Source organism: Pecten maximus, chromosome 13, assembly GCF_902652985.1.
Source record: "Pecten maximus chromosome 13, xPecMax1.1, whole genome shotgun sequence".
Classification (NCBI taxonomy): domain Eukaryota; kingdom Metazoa; phylum Mollusca; class Bivalvia; order Pectinida; family Pectinidae; genus Pecten; species Pecten maximus.
Genome location: NC_047027.1, coordinates 27,667,751 through 27,695,420, shown reverse-complemented (window position 1 = coordinate 27,695,420; position 27,670 = coordinate 27,667,751). Strand labels below are relative to the sequence as shown.

Here is a 27,670-nt window from a genome sequence, read left to right as displayed (position 1 = left end):
ATATAAAAAACCAAATGTGACGGCGATTGACAAAATGAGCCCAAATCCGGCGATTGTAAATTTAGAAAAAAGGACGTTACAAATATTGGCGCATTTTTAGTCGACATCAACACGTGTATTTGAGGAAATTGTCAACACCGCCTTTCATTAATATCTGCTCTTAGGTGCATGTAAAGAGAGATAGGCCTTATAAATAACAGCAGTTAATCATAGGGGGAGGGAACAAATGCCCCATGTCCATGTGATCATATAAGACATACCATTGATCAGTGAACAAATAATTTCTAGAAACTACCGAACATCCTATAATCCAACAAGCTAACGTCATATTCATTCAAAATCTCATATTTAATTTGTTCAACATGTCCAGCTTGTTGCATGATGCATAATAAAACAGTTCCGTTTTAATCGATAGAAGAAGTCAGGTGTTCCTATTACAAAAAAGTATGTTATATTAATAAATATCATGTCGTGTCTTAACAGAAAAAAAAACCAGTTGCATTAGGAAAGTTAACTAGTCTATAGCATATACCTGTTAAATGAATACTGCGTTGTATTTTTAACCGAGATACATCACCTGCATTTGAAGTAAAATCACTCTGCGCTAACTGATTTCTAATATGCAAATTAAATCATTATAAATAACATATATATTTCAAAACATGCTTAAATAGAGTTGGCAGCGGTGAACTGGCTAAATTTTCATAAGGGAATTAACCGAATACATTAACAAAATCGATCATATACCAATAACACTTTTAATGACAAGATGGACAAACGATCAACTAACAATTAATCTGTGTCTCTATGAATCATTTTCATGTGTTTATTCATTTGAAAACGCTAATGTCATTCAAGGTTTTATTTCACAAATATAACTACTTGGCAATGTCTTCCTTGTTCGCCTGTCTCCAACCCCACATGATGAAACATCGCATCGTTTCATGATGTTGTATAAACACTAATCTCTACAAGCGAAGGTAGTATTGATATATGTCCCTCTGTTACCTGACAAAGAAATAACTCAATATGAGTGACGCTTTACTAAATATATATAAGTATGCAAATATGGATGTGTTTGATACAATAACAAAAATGCAACCTACTTATATGTTACCAAATACAATTATTATATATGTATAGTATACATATATATAGTATAATATAAAAATAAATTTTATATTAATGGTACAGCCATACATTGTCGATGATGATTTGTAAATACTGATAATTTCATTGGTCGATTTCATCGTTTTTCAATCAATATGACATTATTCCTATTACAGTTAAATAGACATATTTAATAAAAAGGTTTTCTATCATTCTCGTAATCTTCCTAAAACGAATCAAATCACGTACCAGACGTAGTAGTATGAAGTTCTTCATAAACGTTTGGATTCGAACGTCCCTCCAACGACTCGTACTTTCTGTTATTACATGGAAATAGTTGTTAATTTATGGTTATCTAGTTTATCCGCAACATCAATGTTTAAACAGCATGATATAATATTTCTTAAAAATCACAGCGAATCATAAGCATTGATAATCTACCTACCCAGCATCTCCTTCATTGTCAGGATCAATTTGGTTAACTGGAAGACAAATAAAAAATCCGTAAATTCGTTAAATGAATAATAATGAAGCAGTTAGTACATTTAATTGCGAAATTTGTAGATATATAAAAATACAAACAAAATAGTATAAATCCTCTTCGCATATGCTTCCTTATAACATAACGTAAAAGCGCGGTCATAAAAATTCCGTAAAAAAATCTTGAAGACCAGATATTATAAATTTAAGAACTCAAATTTGGTCGCCTCCCGCCGTCAGTTTCTAGTACTGTTTATATATCATGTGATTATGTTTGAATAAATATATATATAATATGCATTAAAACCCGACTTTGTGACACTATGCCTTACCATGATGATGTCCTCCGATTTCAGAGTACACGGACGGCTTGGCAACCTCATTAGTATCAAGTTGTTGATATGGAGATCTGTATTATATATTAATCAAAAAATGTATAAAATACAGTTGTCATCGCGATACACTTATTCGAAAGATATACAAATAATAAAATTTAAAGCTGACACGGTCTATAGTTGTTAGCTTACCTTTCATTTTCGCTTTGAAGTCTGCCACCTTTAAGAAAGATTGGTAATATACACTTAAAACAAAAATACCTTTTCGCTTAAAAAAAATAAAAAAAAGCGAACAGAATAAACAGTTTGATTGTGCTTGGTTGTTCTTAGTTGTGCAATATATACTAAACCATTAAGACTCAAAGAAGCATTAACTGTTACAAACAATTGACAGAAACATTGTGTTAAATGTAAATATATGATGATAATATAAACATAATAAGTAGCGTATTAATTATCAGAAATTACCTCGATCCGAAAGTTGCACATCCTGGTATTCCTTCTGTTTTGGAAGCTGACGTGTTCTGCGACAATAAGGTAAACAAAAGATGGTATGACTAATCTTTCAAGGCACTCGCCTGGCTGTTTTTTAAACTATGTGATTATTCTAGAGGAAGCAGTTAGGAAAACATATAACCGATGACTGACCAGCATGGTTATTATCTATTTTTTAATGTTAATGTTTCCTTAATGAATCAAAGTAAACAGACGTGTATATAGGTAAGAGTCGTGGAAACGCAATTGGAGGATGAGGTCCCGAATAAACATGCTGATCTCTAAAAGTCGATAACAAACTAATTTGTATAGATGATTGAGGAGTTGATTGGGAAATGGTATTACTATTTATGGATTTGATGCATCGAAAATAAGTGATATGACCAATGAGTGGTTATCCATCTCACTTCTGTTTCGTCAGCACTGAAAACTTAATGTGTACGACGAAAAGGGATGCTCTAAACATTTTGGGAAAAATTGTTCTTTGAGGGGTATCGTTGGCTTGTTTTTGTTTAACGTCCTATTAACAGCCAGGGTATCATTTCTTTTTATAATTATGTGATAAGATGAAAAAATAAGTAAATAAACAAGCATCAAAATCGGCACTCGAAATACAGAATACTCGTCTAAATATATATCAATTGCATCTGCTTACCTATGACATAGTCTTCCATTTCCTGAAAAATAAGATAATCAGTAAACAATTCATGCATCTTAATATTTCACTATTTTAACGACTGTTTTGTAACTATTTTATTACATTAGTTCTGTGTAGATAAGTTACAGGTAGTTGAAACGACGATGCAGTTCACTTCATGAATACTTACGTCTGAAATAAATCTCGATTCCAACTGTGAACAATAGCGTGAGTACGCCAGTGACCGTCAGTACAACTCCAGTGACATACATACTGTCAGTTCCACTAGAACATGCTGTATCAAACAAAAGATTATATTTTCTTTCGATCAACATGCATTCACTCCTCTTTCAGGTTATCTCAAGAGCAACTCAGGACGATACGCGCACGAAGTTTTCGTCCCCGTTAAAAACACTTAGAAGCTAAGAAATGCAATTATCGAAATATACTTTGTTCAGTCAGTGATCTATTTGATACAATATACAAAAACGTACTAAGAAAACTGTGACCGTGTACAATATGTGATATAGTTACACATTTGTTTTAGTGTTTAGAACGTACTATAAAATGGCGAATCTGCTGTGGTATCTGCCAAATACTTACGCTCATGAACAGTACAGCCGACAGCATCTGTCGATGTTGTGTTTCCGTACTTATTGTACGCCACAACCTTAAAGAAATATACATGGCCTCCATCCAGATTGTCTATATTTTGACTATACACGTCACTTCCGTCTGTGTGTTTTGTAATCGTCACTGGATAAACTTCTTGTGAGTTAGAAGAAACCTGTCTGTGCTGAACATAACACGGTAATACTGAGAGTCCCCTCCGTCACTCCACGATACCTCAGCAGAACTGTCATCAGTACAGCCAATTAACAGACTGTTTGGGATTCCTGGGTTCACTGTTACATCGAAAAGAATGAAGAGGTGTTATACATGTTACCGTTTATCCATGTCATTTGCGTTATGTTACATGGACATAAAATGAATATTATCTAAACAAAATTGTTTACGCCATACATTATTCTATTCAGATGATGTCGCATTCTCATACTGACGTACTAACGTGAACTTCAAAGCAGAAAAAAATGTACTTTTAAATCCCGTATCTGAAATATAGTATCCTAAAACGAGATTTTGAAGAACTTGTTACATATTCTGCGAACCCTCTCCTTAAACACATCTTTTTTAAACATACGTTTGTTTTCCAAATTAGTATTCGATTTAACAAATGCAATGTGTTTTGATATACTTCCTAGGATATATTTTGCAAACGCAGTCTACAAAGGATAAACAAATTATTGCATTTTACTGCATAAAACTGCTAAATGTCAGTAGAATGCGGGTAAATGCTCTCAGATAAATATACTTAAAACTTGTTTTTAACATTAGGTAAACAGATAAATAGAATAAACTACCGTATAATACATCGGTGTTAGAGATTATGAGATTTGTTTACGTTTTTTGTCAATTATCGAAAAGATCAATAAAATAAGTGAACATAAAAAGTCACGATATGAACCTTCGAAATCCTATATTATAGAATGATTATTCGGATAGAAATAATTAAGATATTCAGGGATTGATATCGATTTCACTTGATATTTCCCTGACTTTTCATTAATATTGAGAAATCGGATATGTTTTTCGTGAAACTTTACAGCCGTTAGGAGTAAAATACTTACGTTTTTCACGAACTGTGAAACTAATCATGGCGCTTCCTTGTTTGTTTGTTGCCGTGACGTTATATAATCCAAACCACCTCTCTTGTAAACTGGTCCGAGTCAAAACTGATAAAGCTGTCGAATTACTCGCCTCAAACGTATTTTGTATAATAACGCCATTCATCCCGTCTCTAAGATCCGTTGCATCAAAAGATTTGTAGGGCTGGAAGGTCCAGGTGAAAGATGGCGCAGGGTTAGAGATGAATGTAGACGACAAAATAACGGTGTCTGACTGGGATAGAAAAAACGTCTGGTTTTGGTGGAGCATTTGATACGGACGTGGCTCATCTAAAATGAAAAAAAATGGTCAAATATAGAAACTGCATAATATGGTACACCATCCTATCAAATGTCCTAATAATACGTTACATGAATCCTAAAATAACACTGAGAGTATTTGTTGTTGAATTTTCTATTTTGCTGCATTACATAGCATTGTCACCTCGTTAAAACCGCCTATGCATCACATACGATATTTAATAAACTGGGCCATTAATCCTAAATTGGGACGCACACTATCCAGTATAAGATCATATTCTTATAGAATTAATAAACTTGACTCCAACGATTAAAAATGTTTTCAATTATTTAGAACGCCTATACTCTTTTTCATTAGTTCAATGTTTTGTTCATCATAAGAGCTCTCCACAATACATGTGTCGAAAATGTATAACCAGAAACTAACATTTCACAGTAACATTTATCACTTTAGTCGACTCCCCTCCAACATTCTATGCAGTACAACTGTACGTCCCGTGTTCTGATCTGTCCAGTTGTCCCAGTGACAACACAGGTGAGACAGTTAAGTTGGTGTTGTCCGGTCGTGTCCAGACAAAGGTACAGCCAGGTCTACAGTCCGCTGTACAGGTGATGTCCGGTAACGTGTCACCCTCTGTCCTGGTATACTTGGTCTCCTGTGGTGATAATACGAGCGAGAAACCAGGACCATCTGAATACATACAAGTCTTAGAATTGGTATTTTCTATATGTAAATCATTTTTCGCAATTACCACTCGATTGCTTTTCTCATTTTTAATGACTACCTTCGCTGAAATTTCAAAGGTGTTATAACTTGGATATTGTCAATATGATAAATGTAATCACTGTAACCAAAACTGCATTTTCCTCTGCAATTTGCATGTACTACCAATTGAAACGCGTTGACCAGCCTATAGAAAATGGACCATAATGCTTTTGTAAAAGTATCATTATTGCGATGAGGCCATGAAGATTCCGGGATGAATGCAATGGTTTCTTATGCGGTAGCAGTATCGACATGACATGTATTTGTATGACTCACTAAAGCGGCACTGCTATCTGTTGGAATTACATTCATATTATTGCATTACGCGTATTCTACATTTGGTTTTATTTATCATGCTTCTGCCGTGATACCTGTAATCACACAAAATAAATTCTATCTGTGTGAATAATAATTTCCTGATACACATATATAACAATTAGTCATTGTATACATGAACTTGCTATTATTAACAAGAATCTGTCCCAACAACTAGTGGGGTGACACCTAAAGGATGTCACAGATGGAATGAAGTGTAGTAAGGGGCGATAACTCATGTGTTTGTCATGAAACTGATAGCAGTTACAGGATTGGGGAGATTAACAGCATTTGGTTAGAGGCGACATAAATCAAGAAAATGTTTTTGAATCATTGAATGAAAAATTAGATTGAACAATGACTAATAGATGGATAATGTGGTGGGAGATTAGCCACTCGACAAACAACAATACACACCTGTACTTTGGTACATGTATCATTTAAATGTCCAGTGTTACCAGATGCGCCACGTGGAGGCTCTCCTTTTGCACCCTATGTTGGTGTATGTCTGTTGCGTGTCTGTACAGATCAGATACTACTATGCAACAATGTTTGACATCCAAAAACTGGAACAATGTATAAAGAGAATTGATCAAACTTAAAATGTTGATTCAATAAAATTATTATTTTGACAACAGTAAAGGTTGATTACTTGCAATTATTCTAGTGAATAGTCGTTGAAAGCATAAAAAATGCATATTCAACCGCAGTGATTTTCATTAAATGTGTTAATACCGAAAATCTCAGTCTGCAAGGTTCTACATAATAATCTTTATAATCCTGGTGTCATAGTAGTAACTCTGATCCGAAGTAGAAGTGAGTTTTGGATGCCATGTACTGTCTAAAGTGCATTATATGTAAATGAAAGTAAAATAAACCCCAATAATAACAACCCTAAGTAATACTGTAGTATCCATAAAAAATGATTTTGGCAACCTATATACCCCGAACACTCAAGCTCAGACCAAGTACCAAGTTTGAACACAATCGACCTGGTGGTTTTTGAAAAGCTGAAAAAAGTTATGCAGAGGCCACTGGGTGGCTATCTTGGGATTCATATCACTGACGACAACAAAAAGTATCAACGCATGGTCACCACCATGAAAGGTATACTTGTATCAATATTTAGGTCGAAGAAAAATCAGACCATTGGTTCTTGAAAAATTGGAAATATGAAAAGTTTAAGATAGATTGAAGTTGATAAGAACCGTTTACTTGAACTTTATGCTCAGGTGAGCATACCAACTGTTAGTATCTCCTTTCCTCTCCCCCCTGTCCTAGTGTTCCCCTAAATGGGATGCTGTAGGGGATTTATGGATACCTCTGATGTTGGATATATCTGCTGCCTGGTTTTATTGTCCGGTCCTGGGTAATGGTCATCAGCTCCTGGATGGGATGAATATTGCAATCAAATTTCATGTTGCAATATATCGTGATGTATATCAAAATTGTGACTGGTACTTCATTTAGAACAAAGTTGCATCATTCTGTATTTGATTTTAACTTCAAAATATAAATCAATTTCATTTTGTGTTTTACTTGTTACATTATGGTTACCAGAAATGGCATATTGCTTACCTCTAATATGTCTGCTGCTAGGTTTCATTATGGGCTCCAGGGTAATAGTCACCTGCTCCAAGATAATGTTAATTGTCTCCTGAACAATGGTCACCGTTTCCTGAAAATGATCACTGGTTTAAAGATTGATTTGAAAACACAAAAAAACACAAACAAAAAAACAGCCGTTGATGATGGGAGTACACTACAGTTATTTATGTTGTAGATTCTTAACATTAAAATATATTAAAGATAATTATAATTCAATTTGCTGATTTAAACTGCTGTACACAATCCTTGATGAAATCTCTCCCTTTTATTAGAAATTATTACACTACTATATCCGGCAGTTAAAAGAGAAAAACAGAAAAAACAAAACCTTGAGTCGATGAAAATGCTTGTTGCGAGCAAGTTTAACTTATTCCTAATAATTTATTCTTCTCCGTACAATCCCTGTGGAAACGCACTTTCATTAATGGATTGCTTTCTCGAAGAAATTATGCTACTGTATCAGCGAGTCAAGTTACAACACTTAGCTCTTGGATATTTGTCCTTGGTTCCTTGATAATGGTAACAGGCTCCGGGGCAATGGTCATGGACGCCAAGGTTATGGTCATGGGCTCCTTGATAATGTACATCGGCTCCTGGGTAATGTATCTAATGGAATAATCATTGCAATCCAATTGAATTTCATATTAAGATTCATCACAAGATATTGACATCGTTTTCTTTGAAATATTGTGAAAGATCACTCTTGAATAAAAGTTAATTTTCTGTCATAGCATTACGATCAATTATTTATCAATATAATGGAATTTGCTCACCTTTAATATGTATGCAGCAGTGTTTTATTGTTTGATCCAAGGTATCAGTAGACTTCTGGGTAATGGGCACTTTCTTTTATCGGGATTCAACAGGTGTGAAAATGTGCTGTTTTATAAGTCATTGTTCCATGTTGTTAGGTTGCTGTAATTACACTAGAATATCAAAGTTGTGTCAGCACTCCACTGGTCCACAACAATGCTGATAGAACTAGTGTTACATTAGTCCCTCTCCTTTGGAAATGTTGATGACTAAACCTGTCTTGCATCTGTTATCCAAATCGACAAAACTTTTGTGATTGTCTCTCTTGTACTGTATTTCCCACACAAGTAGTGGTCATTGGCTCCTAAGTAATGGTTGTAGGTTCCTGCGTGATGGTCTAAAGGTTCTCGGTTATGGTGGTAGTGTTCTGGGTAGTGGTGGTAGCTTTCTTGGTAATGGTATTAGTCTTTGGCTAATGGTGTTAGTCTTCTGGGTAATGGTTATAGGCTTCCAGGTATTGGTTGTAGTAACCTTGGTAAAGGTTGTAGGCTCCTGCGGGATGGACTTATGGTTCTGGGTTATGTTGATAGTGTTCTGGGTAATGGTTATAGGCTTCTAGGTATTGGTTGTAGTCTGCTGGGTAATGGCGGTAGTCTTCTGGGTAATTGTTGTAGCTTTCTGCATTATGGTCGTAGGGTTATGGTGGTAGGCTTCAGGGTAATGATTGTAGGCTCCTGATTAATGGCTGTAGGTTTCTGTGTAATAGGGCATAGGCTCCTGGGTAATAGTTGTAGGCGTTTAGGTTATAGCTGTAGGCTTGTGGTTAGTGGTCATAGGCTCCTCGGTAGTGGTTGTAGGTTCCTGCGTGATGGTCTAAGGGTTCTAGGTTCTGGTGGTTGTGTTCTGGGTAATAGTGGTAGGCTTCTGGGTAATTGTGGTAGGCTTCTGGGTAATGGGCATTTGTGCAAAACTTTTGTCCGGATTCAACAGGTGTGCAAATGTGCAGGCAAGTGTCAGTGTTCCATGTTGTTAGGTTGTTGTAATTGCACTAGAATATCAAAGTTGTGTCAGCACTCCACTGGTCCACAACAATGCTGATAGAACTAGTGTTACATTAGTCCCTCTCCTTTGGAAATGTTGATGACTAAACCTGTCTTGCATCTGTTATCCAAATCGACAAAACTTTTGTGATTGTCTCTCTTGTACTGTATTTCTCACACAAGTAGTGGTCATTGGCTCCTAAGTAATGGTTGTAGGTTCCTGCGTGATGGTCTAAAGGTTCTCGGTTATGGTGGTAGTGTTCTTGGTAGTGATGTTAGGCTTCTGGGTAATGGTAATAGTCTTTGGCTAATGATGTTAGTCTTCTGGGTAATGGTTATAGGCTTCTAGGTATTGGTGGTAGTCTTCTGGCTAATGGTTATAGACTAATAGGTATTGGCTGTAGTAACCTTGGTAAAAGTTTTAGGCTCCTTTCATGATGGGCTTATGGTTCTGGGTTATGTTGGTAGTGTTCTGGGTAATGGTTATAGGCTTCTAGGTATTGGTTGTAGTCTGCTTGGTAATTGTTATAGGCTTCTAGGTATTGGTTGTAGTCTGCTGGGTAATGGTTGTAGCGTTCTGCGTTATGGTCGTAGGGTAATGATGGTAGGCTTCTGGGTCATGATCGTAGGCTCCTGATTAATGGCTGTAGGTTTTTGTGTAATGGGCATAGGTTCCTTGGTAATAGTTTTAGGCTTTTAGGTAATTGCTGTAGGCTTCTGGTTAATGGTCATAGGCTCCTAGGTAATGGTGGTAGTGTTATGAGTAGTGGTGGTAGGCTTCTGGGTTATGGGCATTTGTTCAAAACTTTTGTCCGGATTCAACAGGTGTACAAATGTGCAGGCCAAAGTCAGTGTTCCATGTTGGTAGGTTACTGTAATTGCACTAGAACATCAAAGTTGTGTCAGCACTCCACTGGTCCACAACATTGCTGATAGAACTAGTGTTACATTAGTCCCTCTCGTTTGGAAACGATGACTAAACCTCTCTTGCATCTGTTATCCAACTCGACAAAACTTTTTTGAATGTCTCTCTTGTACTGCATTTCCCACACAAGTAGAGGTCATTGGCTCCTAAGTAATGGTTGTATGTTCCTGCGTGATGGTCTAAGGGTTCTCGGTTATGGTGGTAGTGTTCTGGGTAGTGGTGGTAGGCTTCTGGGTAATGGTGTTAGTCTTTGACTAATGATGGTAGGCTTCTGGGTAATGATCGTAGGCTCCTGATTAATGGCTGTAGGTTTTTGTGTAATGGGCATAGGCTCCTGGGTATTGGTTTTAGGCTTTTAGGTAATGGCTGTAGGCTTCTGGTAAATGGTCATAGGCTCATAGGTAGTGGTGGTAGTGTTCTGGGTAGTGGTGGTAGTAACCTTGGTAAAGGTTGTAGGCTCCTTTCATGATGGGCTTATGGTTCTGGGTTATGTTGGTAGTGTTCTGGGTAATGGTTATAGGCTTCTAGGTATTGGTTGTAGTAACCTTGGTAAAGTTTGTAGGCTCCTTTCGTGATGGGCTTATGGTTCTTGGTTATGTTGGTAGTGTTCTGAGTAATGGTTATAGGCTTCTAGGTATTGGTTGTAGTCTGCTGGGTAATGGTTATAGGCTTCTAGGTATTGGTTGTAATAACCTTGGTAAAGTTTGTAGGCTCCTTTCGTGATGGGCTTATAGTTCTGGGTTATGTTGGTAGTGTTCTGAGTAATTGTTATAGGCTTCTAGGTATTGGTTGTAGTCTGCTGGGTAATGGTTGTAGCGTTCTGTGTTATGGTCGTAGGGTAATGATGGTAGGCTTCAGGGTCATGATCGTAGGCTCCTGATTAATGGCTGTAGGTTTTTGTGTAATGGGCATAGGTTCCTTGGTAATAGTTTTAGGCTTTTAGGTAATGGTTGTAGGCTTCTGGTTAATGGTCATAGGCTCCTAGGTAATGGTGGTAGTGTTCTGAGTAGTGGTGGTAGGCTTCTGGGTTATGGGCATTTGTTCAAAACTTTTGTCCGGATTCAACAGGTGTGCAAATGTGCAGGCAAGTGTCAGTGTTCCATATTGTTAGGTTACTGTAATTGCACTAGAACATCAAAGTTGTGTCAGCACTCCACTGGTCCACAACATTGCTGATAGAACTAGTGTTACATTAGTCCCTCTCGTTTGGAAACGTTGATGACTAAACCTTTCTTGCATCTGTTATCCACTCGACAAAACTTTTTTGATTGTCTCTCTTGTACTGCATTTCCCACACAAGTAGAGGTCATTGGCTCCTAAGTAATGGTTGTATGTTCCTGCGTGATGGTCTAAGGGTTCTCGGTTATGGTGGTAGTGTTCTGGGTAGTGGTGGTAGGCTTCTGGGTAATGGTTATAGGCTATTAGGTATTGGCTGTAGTAACCTTGGTAAAAGTTGTAGGCTCCTTTCATGATGGGCTTATGGTTCTGGGTTATGTTGGTAGTGTTCTGGGTAATGGTTATAGGCTTCTAGGTATTGGTTGTAGTCTGCTGGGTAATGGTGGTAGGGTTCTGCGTTATGGTCGTAGGGTAATGATGGTAGGCTTCTGGGTTATGATCGTTGGCTCCTGATTAATGGCTGTAGGTTTTTGTGTAATGGGCATAGGCTCCTGGGTAATAGTTTTAGGCTTCTGGTTAATGGTCATAGGCTCCTAGGTAATGGTGGTAGTGTTCTGGGTAGTGGTGGTAGGCTTCTGGGTTATGGGCATTTGTTCAAAACTTTTGTCCGGATTCAACAGGTGTGCAAATGTGCAGGCAAGTGTCAGTGTTCCATATTGTTAGGTTACTGTAATTGCACTAGAATATCAAAGTTGTGTCAGCACTCCACTGGTCCACAACATTGCTGATAGAACTAGTGTTACATTAGTCCCTCTCGTTTGGAAACGTTGATGACTAAACCTTTCTTGCATCTGTTATCCAACTCGACAAAACTTTTTTTTTGATTGTCTCTCTTGTACTGCATTTCCCACACAAGTAGAGGTCATTGGCTCCTAAGTAATGGTTGTATGTTCCTGCGTGATGGTCTAAGGGTTCTCGGTTATGGTGGTAGTGTTCTGGGTAGTGGTGGTAGGCTCCTGGGTAATGGTTATAGGCTATTAGGTATTGGCTGTAGTAACCTTGGTAAAAGTTGTAGGCTCCTTTCATGATGGGCTTATGGTTCTGGGTAATGGTTATAGGCTTCTAGGTATTGTTTTAGTCTGCTGGGTAATGGTGGTAGTTTTCTAGGTATTGGTTGTAGTCTGCTGGGTAATGGTGGTAGGGTTCTGCGTTATGGTCGTAGGGTAATGATGGTAGGCTTCTGGGTAATGATCGTTGGCTCCTGATTAATGGCTGTAGGTTTTTGTGTAATGGGCATAGGCTCCTGGGTAATAGTTTTAAGCTTCTGGTTAATGGTCATAGGCTCCTAGGTAGTGGTGGTAGTGTTCTGGGTAGTGGTTGTAGGCATCTGGGTTATGGGCATTTGTTCAAAACTTTTGTCCGGATTCAACAGGTGTGCAAATGTGCAGGCAAGTGTCAGTGTTCCATGTTGGTAGGTTACTGTAATTGCACTAGAACATCAAAGTTGTGTCAGCACTCCACTGGTCCACAACATTGCTGATAGAACTAGTGTTACATTAGTCCCTCTCGTTTGGAAACGTTGATGACTAAACCTCTCTTGCATCTGTTATCCAACTCGACAAAACTTTTTTGAATGTCTCTCTTGTACTGCATTTCCCACACAAGTAGAGGTCATTGGCTCCTAAGTAATGGTTGTATGTTCCTGCGTGATGGTCTAAGGATCTCGGTTATGGCGGTAGTGTAGTAACCTTGGTAAAGTTTGTAGGCTCCTTTCGTGATGGGCTTATGGTTCTGGGTTATGTTGGTAGTGTTCTGAGTAATGGTTATAGGCTTCTAGGTATTGGTTGTAGTCTGCTGGGTAATGGTTGTAGCGTTCTGCGTTATGGTTGTAGGGTAATGATGGTAGGCTTCTGGGTCATGATCGTAGGCTCCTGATTAATGGCTGTAGGTTTTTGTGTAATGGGCATAGGTTCCTTGGTAATAGTTTTAGGCTTTTAGGTAATGGCTGTAGGCTTCTGGTTAATGGTCATAGGCTCCTAGGTAATGGTGGTAGTGTTCTGAGTAGTGGTGGTAGGCTTCTGGGTTATGGGCATTTGTTCAAAACTTTTGTCCGGATTCAACAGCTGTGCAAATGTGCAGGCAAGTGTCAGTGTTCCATATTGCTAGGTTACTGTAATTGCACTAGAATATCAAAGTTGTGTCAGCACTCCACTGGTCCACAACATTGCTGATAGAACTAGTGTTACATTAGTCCCTCTCGTTTGGAAACGTTGATGACTAAACCTTTCTTGCATCTGTTATCCAACTCGACAAAACTTTTTTGATTGTCTCTCTTGTACTGCATTTCCCACACAAGTAGAGGTCATTGGCTCCTAAGTAATGGTTGTATGTTCCTGCGTGATGGTCTAAGGGTTCTCGGTTATGGTGGTAGTGTTCTGGGTAGTGGTGGTAGGCTCCTGGGTTCTGGTTATAGGCTATTAGGTATTGGCTGTAGTAACCTTGGTAAAAGTTGTAGGCTCCTTTCATGATGGGCTTATGGTTCTGGGTAATGGTTATAGGCTTCTAGGTATTGTTTTAGTCTGCTGGGTAATGGTGGTAGTTTTCTAGGTATTGGTTGTAGTCTGCTGGGTAATGGTGGTAGGGTTCTGCGTTATGGTCGTAGGGTAATGATGGTAGGCTTCTGGGTAATGATCGTTGGCTCCTGATTAATGGCTGTAGGTTTTTGTGTAATGGGCATAGGCTCCTGGGTAATAGTTTTAGGCTTCTGGTTAATGGTCATAGGCTCCTAGGTAATGGTGGTAGTGTTCTGGGTAGTGGTGGTAGGCTTCTGGGTTATGGGCATTTGTTCAAAACTTTTGTCCGGATTCAACAGGTGTGCAAATGTGCAGGCAAGTGTCAGTGTTCCATATTGTTAGGTTACTGTAATTGCACTAGAATATCAAAGTTGTGTCAGCACTCCACTGGTCCACAACATTGCTGATAGAACTAGTGTTACATTAGTCCCTCTCGTTTGGAAACGTTGATGACTAAACCTCTCTTGCATCTGTTATCCAACTCGACAAAACTTTTTTGAATGTCTCTCTTGTACTGCATTTCCCACACAAGTAGTGGTCATTGGCTCCTAAGTAATTGTTGTATGTTCCTGCCTGATGGTCTAAGGGTTCTCGGTTATGGTGGTAGTGTTCTGGGTTGCGGTGGTAGGCTTCTGGGTAATGGTGTTAGTCTTTGACTAATGATGGTAGGCTTCTGGGTAATGATCGTAGGGTCCTGATTAATGGCTGTAGGTTTTTGTGTAATGGGCATAGGCTCCTGGGTATTGGTTTCAGGCTTTTAGGTAATGGCTGTAGGCTTGTGGTTAATGGTCATAGGCTCATAGGTAGTGGTGGTAGTGTTCTGGGTAGTGGTGGTAGGCTTCTAGGTTATGGGCATTTGTTCAAAACTTTTGTCCGGATTCAACAGCTTTGCAAATGTGCAGGCAAGTGTCAGTGTTCCATGTTGTTAGGTTACTGTAATTGCACTAGAACATCAAAGTTGTGTCAGCACTCCACTGGTCCACAACATTGCTGATAGAACTAGTGTTACATTAGTCCCTCTCGTTTGGAAACGTTGATGACTAAACCTTTCTTGCATCTGTTATCCAACTCGACAAAACTTTTTTTTTGATTGTCTCTCTTGTACTGCATTTCCCACACAAGTAGAGGTCATTGGCTCCTAAGTAATGGTTGTATGTTCCTGCGTGATGGTCTAAGGGTTCTCGGTTATGGTGGTAGTGTTCTGGGTAGTGGTGGTAGGCTCCTGGGTTCTGGTTATAGGCTATTAGGTATTGGCTGTAGTAACCTTGGTAAAAGTTGTAGGCTCCTTTCATGATGGGCTTATGGTTCTGGGTAATGGTTATAGGGAACAACCAACCAATTGAAAAAATATATTTTTGAAACAGCCCCTGTGTATAGAACGTTGAGCCAAGGATAAAATGTCTGGCAGCCACTGATTGGCCAGTATGTTATGAAGTGAGAAAATAGATATGTAGCCCGATAGGTAACTATCAATAAGAAATGTTGATATAAATTTCTTAAGTCCGATTGGTTTTTTTCCCAAAAGTTCACGTAATAATAGTAAACAGGTAAACATTTAAGATTTTTGAGAATTTTTACTGCGAAATTCACCTATTTTCAAAATGGCTACCCTGGAGAAAATTTGAGCTGAAGGACCCAACTTTTTTTTTTGATTAGGTGTTATATCAGACCCTAAACTTTTGTTATAAACCATAATCGTCATATTTAATTCAAGCATTTGAATGAAATTATCCAAAACGTTAACACTAAGGTCTATGGGAAAACAATTGGTTGGTTGGTCTCTACATATAGCTACCGCATATGACATTTTGTGCCATCTAGCGTCCCTGGAAACCAGATGATGGGACCGACTAACACATTTTCGGACGGGATTCTCATCTTGGAGGCATTGTAGCAGAATTTAGAGAGAAATTGAGATTCAGGGGGGATTGATGATGAAAATATGACACATGTAGTGTTACAAGGAGGACCATAGACCGGACAGATACGGACATACATTCTATATTTCAATGGTAGCGGTATATATCGTGGCTCGGGGTACGGTTGGATGCTGGTTGTACTGCTGGCACTACCCCGGTTCGATGTGTGGGTGTGTGTCTGGTTGTTCTGTTGTCACTACCCCGATTCGGTATTCGGTGATGTGTTTGGTTGTTCTGTTGTCACTACCCCAGTTCAGTGTTTGGTGATATATCTGGTTATTTTTTGTTGTCACTTGCCCGGTTCCATGTTCTGTGTCTGTGTTTCGACTCTTTTATCTAAATAATGGCTCTACTCCTAATTTTTTTTCTCGTTCGACCTTTTTTTCTTCATTTTTCACAAAAAGACCAGAAATTAGGGGGTGGAGGAGATAACATTGAGTTATCTCCCCCTGATCTTTATTCTATATCTTATTTGTTTATATTTCTGAGTAGCACGATTTCTATACTTGGCTATTAACCAAAAGCCATCCCTTTAAATTCAAAGCTTATCAAGATATTAAAATTTACATTTCAAAATTAACTCAATTTTAATGTGGTTTTCTCTTAAGAATTTCATATCCGGTACCAATAGAAGGAACAACCTACCAGCCTAAGACTTGCAGTCAGGCACTGCATATTTTGATAGCATAGCCTATGGTTCTATCCTGTTCCAGAAAAGTTATATTTGAAAAATGTTAAAGATGCTATAGGGAACAACCAACCAATTGAAAAAATATATTTTTGAAACAGCCCCTGTGTATAGAACGTTGAGCCAAGGATAAAATGTCTGGCAGCCACTGATTGGCCAGTATGTTATGAAGTGAGAAAATAGATATGTAGCCCGATAGGTAACTATCAATAAGAAATGTTGATATAAATTTCTTAAGTCCGATTGGTTTTTTTCCCAAAAGTTCACGTAATAATAGTAAACAGGTAAACATTTAAGATTTTTGAGAATTTTTACTGCGAAATTCACCTATTTTCAAAATGGCTACCCTGGAGAAAATTTGAGCTGAAGGACCAAACTTTTTTTTTTGATTAGGTGTTATATCAGACCCTAAACTTTTGTTATAAACCATAATCGTCATATTTAATTCAAGCATTTGAATGAAATTATCCAAAACGTTAACACTAAGGTCTATGGGAAAACAATTGGTTGGTTGGTCTCTACAGGCTTCTAGGTATTGTTTTAGTCTGCTGGGTAATGGTGGTAGTTTTCTAGGTATTGGTTGTAGTCTGCTGGGTAATGGTGGTAGGGTTCTGCGTTATGGTCGTAGGGTAATGATGGTAGGCTTCTGGGTAATGATCGTTGGCTCCTGATTAATGGCTGTAGGTTTTTGTGTAATGGGCATAGGCTCCTGGGTAATAGTTTTAAGCTTCTGGTTAATGGTCATAGGCTCCTAGGTAGTGGTGGTAGTGTTCTGGGTAGTGGTTGTAGGCATCTGGGTTATGGGCATTTGTTCAAAACTTTTGTCCGGATTCAACAGGTGTGCAAATGTGCAGGCAAGTGTCAGTGTTCCATGTTGGTAGGTTACTGTAATTGCACTAGAACATCAAAGTTGTGTCAGCACTCCACTGGTCCACAACATTGCTGATAGAACTAGTGTTACATTAGTCCCTCTCGTTTGGAAACGTTGATGACTAAACCTCTCTTGCATCTGTTATCCAACTCGACAAAACTTTTTTGAATGTCTCTCTTGTACTGCATTTCCCACACAAGTAGAGGTCATTGGCTCCTAAGTAATGGTTGTATGTTCCTGCGTGATGGTCTAAGGATCTCGGTTATGGTGGTAGTGTAGTAACCTTGGTAAAGTTTGTAGGCTCCTTTCGTGATGGGCTTATGGTTCTGGGTTATGTTGGTAGTGTTCTGAGTAATGGTTATAGGCTTCTAGGTATTGGTTGTAGTCTGCTGGGTAATGGTTGTAGCGTTCTGCGTTATGGTTGTAGGGTAATGATGGTAGGCTTCTGGGTCATGATCGTAGGCTCCTGATTAATGGCTGTAGGTTTTTGTGTAATGGGCATAGGTTCCTTGGTAATAGTTTTAGGCTTTTAGGTAATGGCTGTAGGCTTCTGGTTAATGGTCATAGGCTCCTAGGTAATGGTGGTAGTGTTCTGAGTAGTGGTGGTAGGCTTCTGGGTTATGGGCATTTGTTCAAAACTTTTGTCCGGATTCAACAGCTGTGCAAATGTGCAGGCAAGTGTCAGTGTTCCATATTGCTAGGTTACTGTAATTGCACTAGAATATCAAAGTTGTGTCAGCACTCCACTGGTCCACAACATTGCTGATAGAACTAGTGTTACATTAGTCCCTCTCGTTTGGAAACGTTGATGACTAAACCTTTCTTGCATCTGTTATCCAACTCGACAAAACTTTTTTGATTGTCTCTCTTGTACTGCATTTCCCACACAAGTAGAGGTCATTGGCTCCTAAGTAATGGTTGTATGTTCCTGCGTGATGGTCTAAGGGTTCTCGGTTATGGTGGTAGTGTTCTGGGTAGTGGTGGTAGGCTTCTGGGTAATGGTTATAGGCTATTAGGTATTGGCTGTAGTAACCTTGGTAAAAGTTGTAGGCTCCTTTCATGATGGGCTTATGGTTCTGGGTTATGTTGGTAGTGTTCTGGGTAATGGTTATAGGCTTCTAGGTATTGGTTGTAGTCTGCTGGGTAATGGTGGTAGGGTTCTGCGTTATGGTCGTAGGGTAATGATGGTAGGCTTCTGGGTAATGATCGTTGGCTCCTGATTAATGGCTGTAGGTTTTTGTGTAATGGGCATAGGCTCCTGGGTAATAGTTTTAGGCTTCTGGTTAATGGTCATAGGCTCCTAGGTAATGGTGGTAGTGTTCTGGGTAGTGGTGGTAGGCTTCTGGGTTATGGGCATTTGTTCAAAACTTTTGTCCGGATTCAACAGGTGTGCAAATGTGCAGGCAAGTGTCAGTGTTCCATATTGTTAGGTTACTGTAATTGCACTAGAATATCAAAGTTGTGTCAGCACTCCACTGGTCCACGACATTGCTGATAGAACTAGTGTTACATTAGTCCCTCTCGTTTGGAAACGTTGATGACTAAACCTCTCTTGCATCTGTTATCCAACTCGACAAAACTTTTTTGAATGTCTCTCTTGTACTGCATTTCCCACACAAGTAGTGGTCATTGGCTCCTAAGTAATTGTTGTATGTTCCTGCCTGATGGTCTAAGGGTTCTCGGTTATGGTGGTAGTGTTCTGGGTTGCGGTGGTAGGCTTCTGGGTAATGGTGTTAGTCTTTGACTAATGATGGTAGGCTTCTGGGTAATGATCGTAGGGTCCTGATTAATGGCTGTAGGTTTTTGTGTAATGGGCATAGGCTCCTGGGTATTGGTTTCAGGCTTTTAGGTAATGGCTGTAGGCTTGTGGTTAATGGTCATAGGCTCATAGGTAGTGGTGGTAGTGTTCTGGGTAGTGGTGGTAGGCTTCTAGGTTATGGGCATTTGTTCAAAACTTTTGTCCGGATTCAACAGCTTTGCAAATGTGCAGGCAAGTGTCAGTGTTCCATGTTGTTAGGTTACTGTAATTGCACTAGAACATCAAAGTTGTGTCAGCACTCCACTGGTCCACAACATTGCTGATAGAACTAGTGTTACATTAGTCCCTCTCGTTTGGAAACGTTGATGACTAAACCTTTCTTGCATCTGTTATCCAACTCGACAAAACTTTTTTTTTGATTGTCTCTCTTGTACTGCATTTCCCACACAAGTAGAGGTCATTGGCTCCTAAGTAATGGTTGTATGTTCCTGCGTGATGGTCTAAGGGTTCTCGGTTATGGTGGTAGTGTTCTGGGTAGTGGTGGTAGGCTCCTGGGTTCTGGTTATAGGCTATTAGGTATTGGCTGTAGTAACCTTGGTAAAAGTTGTAGGCTCCTTTCATGATGGGCTTATGGTTCTGGGTAATGGTTATAGGCTTCTAGGTATTGTTTTAGTCTGCTGGGTAATGGTGGTAGTTTTCTAGGTATTGGTTGTAGTCTGCTGGGTAATGGTGGTAGGGTTCTGCGTTATGGTCGTAGGGTAATGATGGTAGGCTTCTGGGTAATGATCGTTGGCTCCTGATTAATGGCTGTAGGTTTTTGTGTAATGGGCATAGGCTCCTGGGTAATAGTTTTAAGCTTCTGGTTAATGGTCATAGGCTCCTAGGTAGTGGTGGTAGTGTTCTGGGTAGTGGTTGTAGGCATCTGGGTTATGGGCATTTGTTCAAAACTTTTGTCCGGATTCAACAGGTGTGCAAATGTGCAGGCAAGTGTCAGTGTTCCATGTTGGTAGGTTACTGTAATTGCACTAGAACATCAAAGTTGTGTCAGCACTCCACTGGTCCACAACATTGCTGATAGAACTAGTGTTACATTAGTCCCTCTCGTTTGGAAACGTTGATGACTAAACCTCTCTTGCATCTGTTATCCAACTCGACAAAACTTTTTTGAATGTCTCTCTTGTACTGCATTTCCCACACAAGTAGAGGTCATTGGCTCCTAAGTAATGGTTGTATGTTCCTGCGTGATGGTCTAAGGATCTCGGTTATGGTGGTAGTGTAGTAACCTTGGTAAAGTTTGTAGGCTCCTTTCGTGATGGGCTTATGGTTCTGGGTTATGTTGGTAGTGTTCTGAGTAATGGTTATAGGCTTCTAGGTATTGGTTGTAGTCTGCTGGGTAATGGTTGTAGCGTTCTGCGTTATGGTTGTAGGGTAATGATGGTAGGCTTCTGGGTCATGATCGTAGGCTCCTGATTAATGGCTGTAGGTTTTTGTGTAATGGGCATAGGTTCCTTGGTAATAGTTTTAGGCTTTTAGGTAATGGCTGTAGGCTTCTGGTTAATGGTCATAGGCTCCTAGGTAATGGTGGTAGTGTTCTGAGTAGTGGTGGTAGGCTTCTGGGTTATGGGCATTTGTTCAAAACTTTTGTCCGGATTCAACAGCTGTGCAAATGTGCAGGCAAGTGTCAGTGTTCCATATTGCTAGGTTACTGTAATTGCACTAGAATATCAAAGTTGTGTCAGCACTCCACTGGTCCACAACATTGCTGATAGAACTAGTGTTACATTAGTCCCTCTCGTTTGGAAACGTTGATGACTAAACCTTTCTTGCATCTGTTATCCAACTCGACAAAACTTTTTTGATTGTCTCTCTTGTACTGCATTTCCCACACAAGTAGAGGTCATTGGCTCCTAAGTAATGGTTGTATGTTCCTGCGTGATGGTCTAAGGGTTCTCGGTTATGGTGGTAGTGTTCTGGGTAGTGGTGGTAGGCTTCTGGGTAATGGTTATAGGCTATTAGGTATTGGCTGTAGTAACCTTGGTAAAAGTTGTAGGCTCCTTTCATGATGGGCTTATGGTTCTGGGTTATGTTGGTAGTGTTCTGGGTAATGGTTATAGGCTTCTAGGTATTGGTTGTAGTCTGCTGGGTAATGGTTATAGGCTTCTAGGTATTGGTTGTAGTCTGCTGGGTAATGGTGGTAGGGTTCTGCGTTATGGTCGTAGGGTAATGATGGTAGGCTTCTGGGTAATGATCGTTGGCTCCTGATTAATGGCTGTAGGTTTTTGTGTAATGGGCATAGGCTCCTGGGTAATAGTTTTAGGCTTCTGGTTAATGGTCATAGGCTCCTAGGTAATGGTGGTAGTGTTCTGGGTAGTGGTGGTAGGCTTCTGGGTTATGGGCATTTGTTCAAAACTTTTGTCCGGATTCAACAGGTGTGCAAATGTGCAGGCAAGTGTCAGTGTTCCATATTGTTAGGTTACTGTAATTGCACTAGAATATCAAAGTTGTGTCAGCACTCCACTGGTCCACAACATTGCTGATAGAACTAGTGTTACATTAGTCCCTCTCGTTTGGAAACGTTGATGACTAAACCTCTCTTGCATCTGTTATCCAACTCGACAAAACTTTTTTGAATGTCTCTCTTGTACTGCATTTCCCACACAAGTAGTGGTCATTGGCTCCTAAGTAATTGTTGTATGTTCCTGCCTGATGGTCTAAGGGTTCTCGGTTATGGTGGTAGTGTTCTGGGTTGCGGTGGTAGGCTTCTGGGTAATGGTGTTAGTCTTTGACTAATGATGGTAGGCTTCTGGGTAATGATCGTAGGGTCCTGATTAATGGCTGTGGGTTTTTGTGTAATGGGCATAGGCTCCTGGGTATTGGTTTCAGGCTTTTAGGTAATGGCTGTAGGCTTGTGGTTAATGGTCATAGGCTCATAGGTAGTGGTGGTAGTGTTCTGGGTAGTGGTGGTAGGCTTCTAGGTTATGGGCATTTGTTCAAAACTTTTGTCCGGATTCAACAGCTTTGCAAATGTGCAGGCAAGTGTCAGTGTTCCATGTTGTTAGGTTACTGTAATTGCACTAGACCATCAAAGTTGTGTCAGCACTCCACTGGTCCACAACATTGCTGATAGAACTAGTGTTACATTAGTCCCTCTCGTTTGGAAACGTTGATGACTAAACCTTTCTTGCATCTGTTATCCAACTCGACAAAACTTTTTTTTGATTGTCTCTCTTGTACTGCATTTCCCACACAAGTAGAGGTCATTGGCTCCTAAGTAATGGTTGTATGTTCCTGCGTGATGGTCTAAGGGTTCTCGGTTATGGTGGTAGTGTTCTGGGTAGTGGTGGTAGGCTCCTGGGTTCTGGTTATAGGCTATTAGGTATTGGCTGTAGTAACCTTGGTAAAAGTTGTAGGCTCCTTTCATGATGGGCTTATGGTTCTGGGTAATGGTTATAGGCTTCTAGGTATTGTTTTAGTCTGCTGGGTAATGGTGGTAGTTTTCTAGGTATTGGTTGTAGTCTGCTGGGTAATGGTGGTAGGGTTCTGCGTTATGGTCGTAGGGTAATGATGGTAGGCTTCTGGGTAATGATCGTTGGCTCCTGATTAATGGCTGTAGGTTTTTGTGTAATGGGCATAGGCTCCTGGGTAATAGTTTTAAGCTTCTGGTTAATGGTCATAGGCTCCTAGGTAGTGGTGGTAGTGTTCTGGGTAGTGGTTGTAGGCATCTGGGTTATGGGCATTTGTTCAAAACTTTTGTCCGGATTCAACAGGTGTGCAAATGTGCAGGCAAGTGTCAGTGTTCCATGTTGGTAGGTTACTGTAATTGCACTAGAACATCAAAGTTGTGTCAGCACTCCACTGGTCCACAACATTGCTGATAGAACTAGTGTTACATTAGTCCCTCTCGTTTGGAAACGTTGATGACTAAACCTCTCTTGCATCTGTTATCCAACTCGACAAAACTTTTTTGAATGTCTCTCTTGTACTGCATTTCCCACACAAGTAGAGGTCATTGGCTCCTAAGTAATGGTTGTATGTTCCTGCGTGATGGTCTAAGGATCTCGGTTATGGTGGTAGTGTAGTAACCTTGGTAAAGTTTGTAGGCTCCTTTCGTGATGGGCTTATGGTTCTGGGTTATGTTGGTAGTGTTCTGAGTAATGGTTATAGGCTTCTAGGTATTGGTTGTAGTCTGCTGGGTAATGGTTGTAGCGTTCTGCGTTATGGTTGTAGGGTAATGATGGTAGGCTTCTGGGTCATGATCGTAGGCTCCTGATTAATGGCTGTAGGTTTTTGTGTAATGGGCATAGGTTCCTTGGTAATAGTTTTAGGCTTTTAGGTAATGGCTGTAGGCTTCTGGTTAATGGTCATAGGCTCCTAGGTAATGGTGGTAGTGTTCTGAGTAGTGGTGGTAGGCTTCTGGGTTATGGGCATTTGTTCAAAACTTTTGTCCGGATTCAACAGGTGTGCAAATGTGCAGGCAAGTGTCAGTGTTCCATATTGCTAGGTTACTGTAATTGCACTAGAATATCAAAGTTGTGTCAGCACTCCACTGGTCCACAACATTGCTGATAGAACTAGTGTTACATTAGTCCCTCTCGTTTGGAAACGTTGATGACTAAACCTCTCTTGCATCTGTTATCCAAATGAAAAAAACTTTTGTGATTGTCTTTCTTGTGCTACATTTCCTTGACAGGTAATGGTCAATCGCTCCTGGTAATGATTGTAGGGTTCTGGGTTATGGTCGTAGGCTGGCAGAAGGTGGTAGGCTCCTACGTAATGGTTGTAGGCTCCTACTCAATGGTCGTAGTCTCCTGCATGATGGGCTTGGGTTATGATCGTAGACTCCTAATGGTAGTAGACTCCTGTGTAATCATTGTAGGCTCATGGTTAATGGTTGCTGGCTCTGAAATAATCATTGTAGGCTCATGGATAATAGTTGTTGGCTCTTGGATAATGGTTGCTGGCTATTGGATAATGGTTGTTGTTTCCTGGAAAATAAGATAGGGAAAGTTAATGCCATCTGCTTAAATATTTCGAAACTTCTGATATTGCAATGTTTTCTTTAAAATATTGTGAGAAATCGGAGGTTAAACTTGAATTTGCGGAATCTTGCCTATTATGAAATTGAGGAGAAATGAAATGCCAATGTTTTGATCCATTCTTTAAACTTGAACATTTTGCAGCTATTTTTTGCTATAATTCTTAAATATTTTATGAAACTTTGGGTGATATCCTCTGTTTTGGAGAATTTTCCACTGGCCTAGATTTTTCTCTGGAAATTGATTTGAATTGATAAAGGTTGTATACAATGTAAATTTGATTTGAATACATGTTTAATGTGTGTTTACTTTTTGCCCTGTATTATGTCCATCAAATATATTAGAATAGCAATCCTATTGCTCACCTCCGATACTGCTGATGTTTTCCCCTTTTGTTGGTCCCTGGATATTGGTCGTAGTCTCATGGATAATGGTTGAAGGCTCATCGATACTGTAAAGTGCTTTCATTTTGGGCAGTGTGAAAATCGAACATTTTTGTGCCGGGAGCTGATTTGCAGTGTCTCCCTACACCAGTTTCCAAAAAACTAGGATCAAGGGGAACGAACCTACATATGAAATTTGAGAAAGATCCTCGCAGTACTTTTTGAGAAATAGCGATAACAAACTTCAATTGTCAAAATCTAAGATGGCTGTCTGTCGGCCATGTTGTTTTACCACTGGTCCAAAAATGAAATGAGCAAACAAGGGACCAAGGTCACCCTACATATGAAATTTCAGGAAGATCCCTTCAGTACTTTCTGAGAAATAGTGGGAACAAACTTCAATCATCAAAATCCAAGATGGCTGCCTTTGACCATGTTGTTTTCTGAATGGTCCGAAAATGCAATATGCACAAGTTGGGATCAAGGGGAACTTACATATGAAATGTGAGAAAGATTCCTTCGGTACTTTTTGAGAATTAGCGATAACAAACTTCAATTGTCACAATCCAAGATGGCTGTTTGTCTGCCATGTTGTTTTACGACTTGTCCGAAAATAAAATGTGCAAACTAGAGACCATGAGCACACTACATGTGAAATTTCAGAAGGATCCCTTCAGTACCTTCTGAGAAATAGTGATAACAAACTTCAATCGTCAAAATCCAAGATGGCTGCCTGTCGGCTATGTTGTTTTTTGACTGGTCCGAAAATGCAATATGCATAAGTTGGGATCAAGGGGAACTTAGGATCAAGGGGAACTTACATATGAAATGCGAGAAAGATTCCTGCGGCACTTTTTGAGAAATAGCGATAACAAACTTAAAATGTTAAAATCCAAGATGGCAGTCTGTCGGCCATGTTCATTTTCGATTGCTCCCAAAATGGAAAATGCATAGCTAGGGATCAAGGATAACCTGCATGTGAAATTTGATAAAGATCCCTTCTGTACTTTCTGAGATTTAGCGATAACAAACTTCAAATGTCATCATCAGATTGTGACCTAATAATCTAACAGCAGACATTTCTACCCTTGGTAACGCGGTCCCACATTACTACACACTGTGATAAGACTGATGTTGTCATTGCTTGTGCTTTTAAGCATACTGAATGCAAATATAGCAAACTTTATACCCTCACGAAATAACAGCACTTTACAGTAATGGTCGTAGGCTCCTTGACGATTGCTGTAGGCTCCTGGATAATGGTAGTTGGGTCCTGAAAAATAACACAATGAAAGTTAATGCAATCTTTCGTATTATGTCAGATATTGCAATGTTTTCTTAAAAATATTGTGATTGATTAATTTATTTACAATTGATCAAGGTTTTATATAAATTTGAGTTTGATTTAAATACAAGTATATTATTTGTTTATTTTTTCTTAATATTATGTCCATCAAAATCTATTGGAAAAGCAATCCTATTGCTCACCTTGGATACTGTTGTGGTATTTTATTTTTTTGGTCCATGGATAATGTCATTTGGTCCTCTAATATGTCTACTGCCAGTTTACATCGTGAGTTCCTGGGTAATGCTCCTTCGTTCAAAATTTGAATCCGGAATTTACAGATGTAGAAATGTGCTGACATAGAAGTCATTAATCCATGTTGTTAGGTTACTGTATTTGCACTAGAACATCAAAGTTGTGTCAGCACTCCACTGGTCCACAACAATGCTGATAGAACTAGTGTTACATTAGTCCCTCTCCATATGAAACATTGATGACTGCACTTAACTGCCATGTTGCATGTGTAAAACGATTGCACAAAAAATCTGTGATGACCTGTTGTGAAGCACGTAATTCTTGCACAAAATCACTACCCGGTACTACACTCGTACAGGAGCACTGTTGCATTTTCTTGAAGCGGTGTTCTGACCCTGTTCATTGCTTCGTAGTTTTTTCCTCTGCCTTCTAGTGTGCCATTGCAGTTCTGGACCTTTTCATCACTGTAGTATACAAAGTGATTGGAGGCAGTACTTCCAACCGCAGTATAGTGATGCGGATGAAAGTTGATGGCTGCTCTGAAGTCCATGGTGAGGTTATTGACAATGATTTGATGGTCAACTTGAGTTTTCTTCACTCCATCACGCTGAACATTAATAATGAAAAGTTGAGGAGCTCTTACTATTTCAAGTAGAATACTATGCTGGGTTTGTCCACAGTTTGTACATTTCAACATTTGATCTTCTGGTGTAAGCCATTTGTCAATTCCCTCTTGTATACGGATTTCACTGCCTTCAAATTGTGCTAAGTGCATGTGGCATCTGAAAGCAGTGGGTTGACCATCTTCTCTGATCCTTGATGTTCCGCAACGTTGGCATGTTCTCGTCCTTTTGCGAATTCCTTTGTGAATGTTACATCCAAGAGTCTGATCAAGCCTTTCGAGCAGTTTTGTAAGGAATTCGTCCGCATCATGTTCAGTTCCAACGTGCCATTCAGAAAGCAAAGATTCAGTCAGTTTGATGATTGGCGTTTTCTTGACATCTATGCTGCGTATCTGATGATGTCTGTAGGCTCTATTAAAGATTTCATACAGAGCACAAAGTGGACATGGTGAAGCCTGTCCAAACAGGTGTCCATCGCATCTTTGGTGCATGATGTGAAAACTTCTCAAAAACACATCAACAGCTTCTGTGTAACATAGGGCAATGATCGCAGCATTGATGAAGCACACATTGTTCCCACTATTCACCAGACCTTTAAATGTTGCACCATTCGGTCGGGTTTTAAGCGACAGAAGGTTTTCTTTAGGAATGTCAATTTGACAGTGTGGTTGTTTTGTAGATGCTGGTGTTGTTTTCTTTCCCCTTTTGGCAAC

General features: G+C 39.5%; 1 protein-coding gene across 2 annotated transcripts; it reads right to left on the bottom strand.

The window, feature by feature from the left end:
* Positions 1 to 266: 266 nt before the first annotated feature.
* LOC117340960 lies at positions 267 to 3,941 on the bottom strand. Of its 2 annotated transcripts, XM_033902758.1 has the most exons (9): positions 3,661 to 3,935; positions 3,248 to 3,352; positions 3,076 to 3,097; positions 2,394 to 2,449; positions 2,118 to 2,145; positions 1,923 to 1,999; positions 1,556 to 1,592; positions 1,360 to 1,427; positions 276 to 1,008 (listed from the first exon to the last, which is right to left on the bottom strand). In XM_033902758.1, exons 2-9 carry the CDS (start codon positions 3,327 to 3,329, stop codon positions 962 to 964), a joined length of 417 nt encoding a protein of 138 aa, XP_033758649.1. In that variant the 5' UTR covers positions 3,330 to 3,352; positions 3,661 to 3,935; the 3' UTR covers positions 276 to 961. The 2 variants fall into 2 exon arrangements, with proteins under 2 accessions (XP_033758650.1, XP_033758649.1); XM_033902759.1 differs by lacking the exon at positions 2,118 to 2,145 and having other exon boundaries at positions 267 to 1,008; positions 3,661 to 3,941.
* Between the last annotated feature and the right edge of the window lie 23,729 nt (positions 3,942 to 27,670).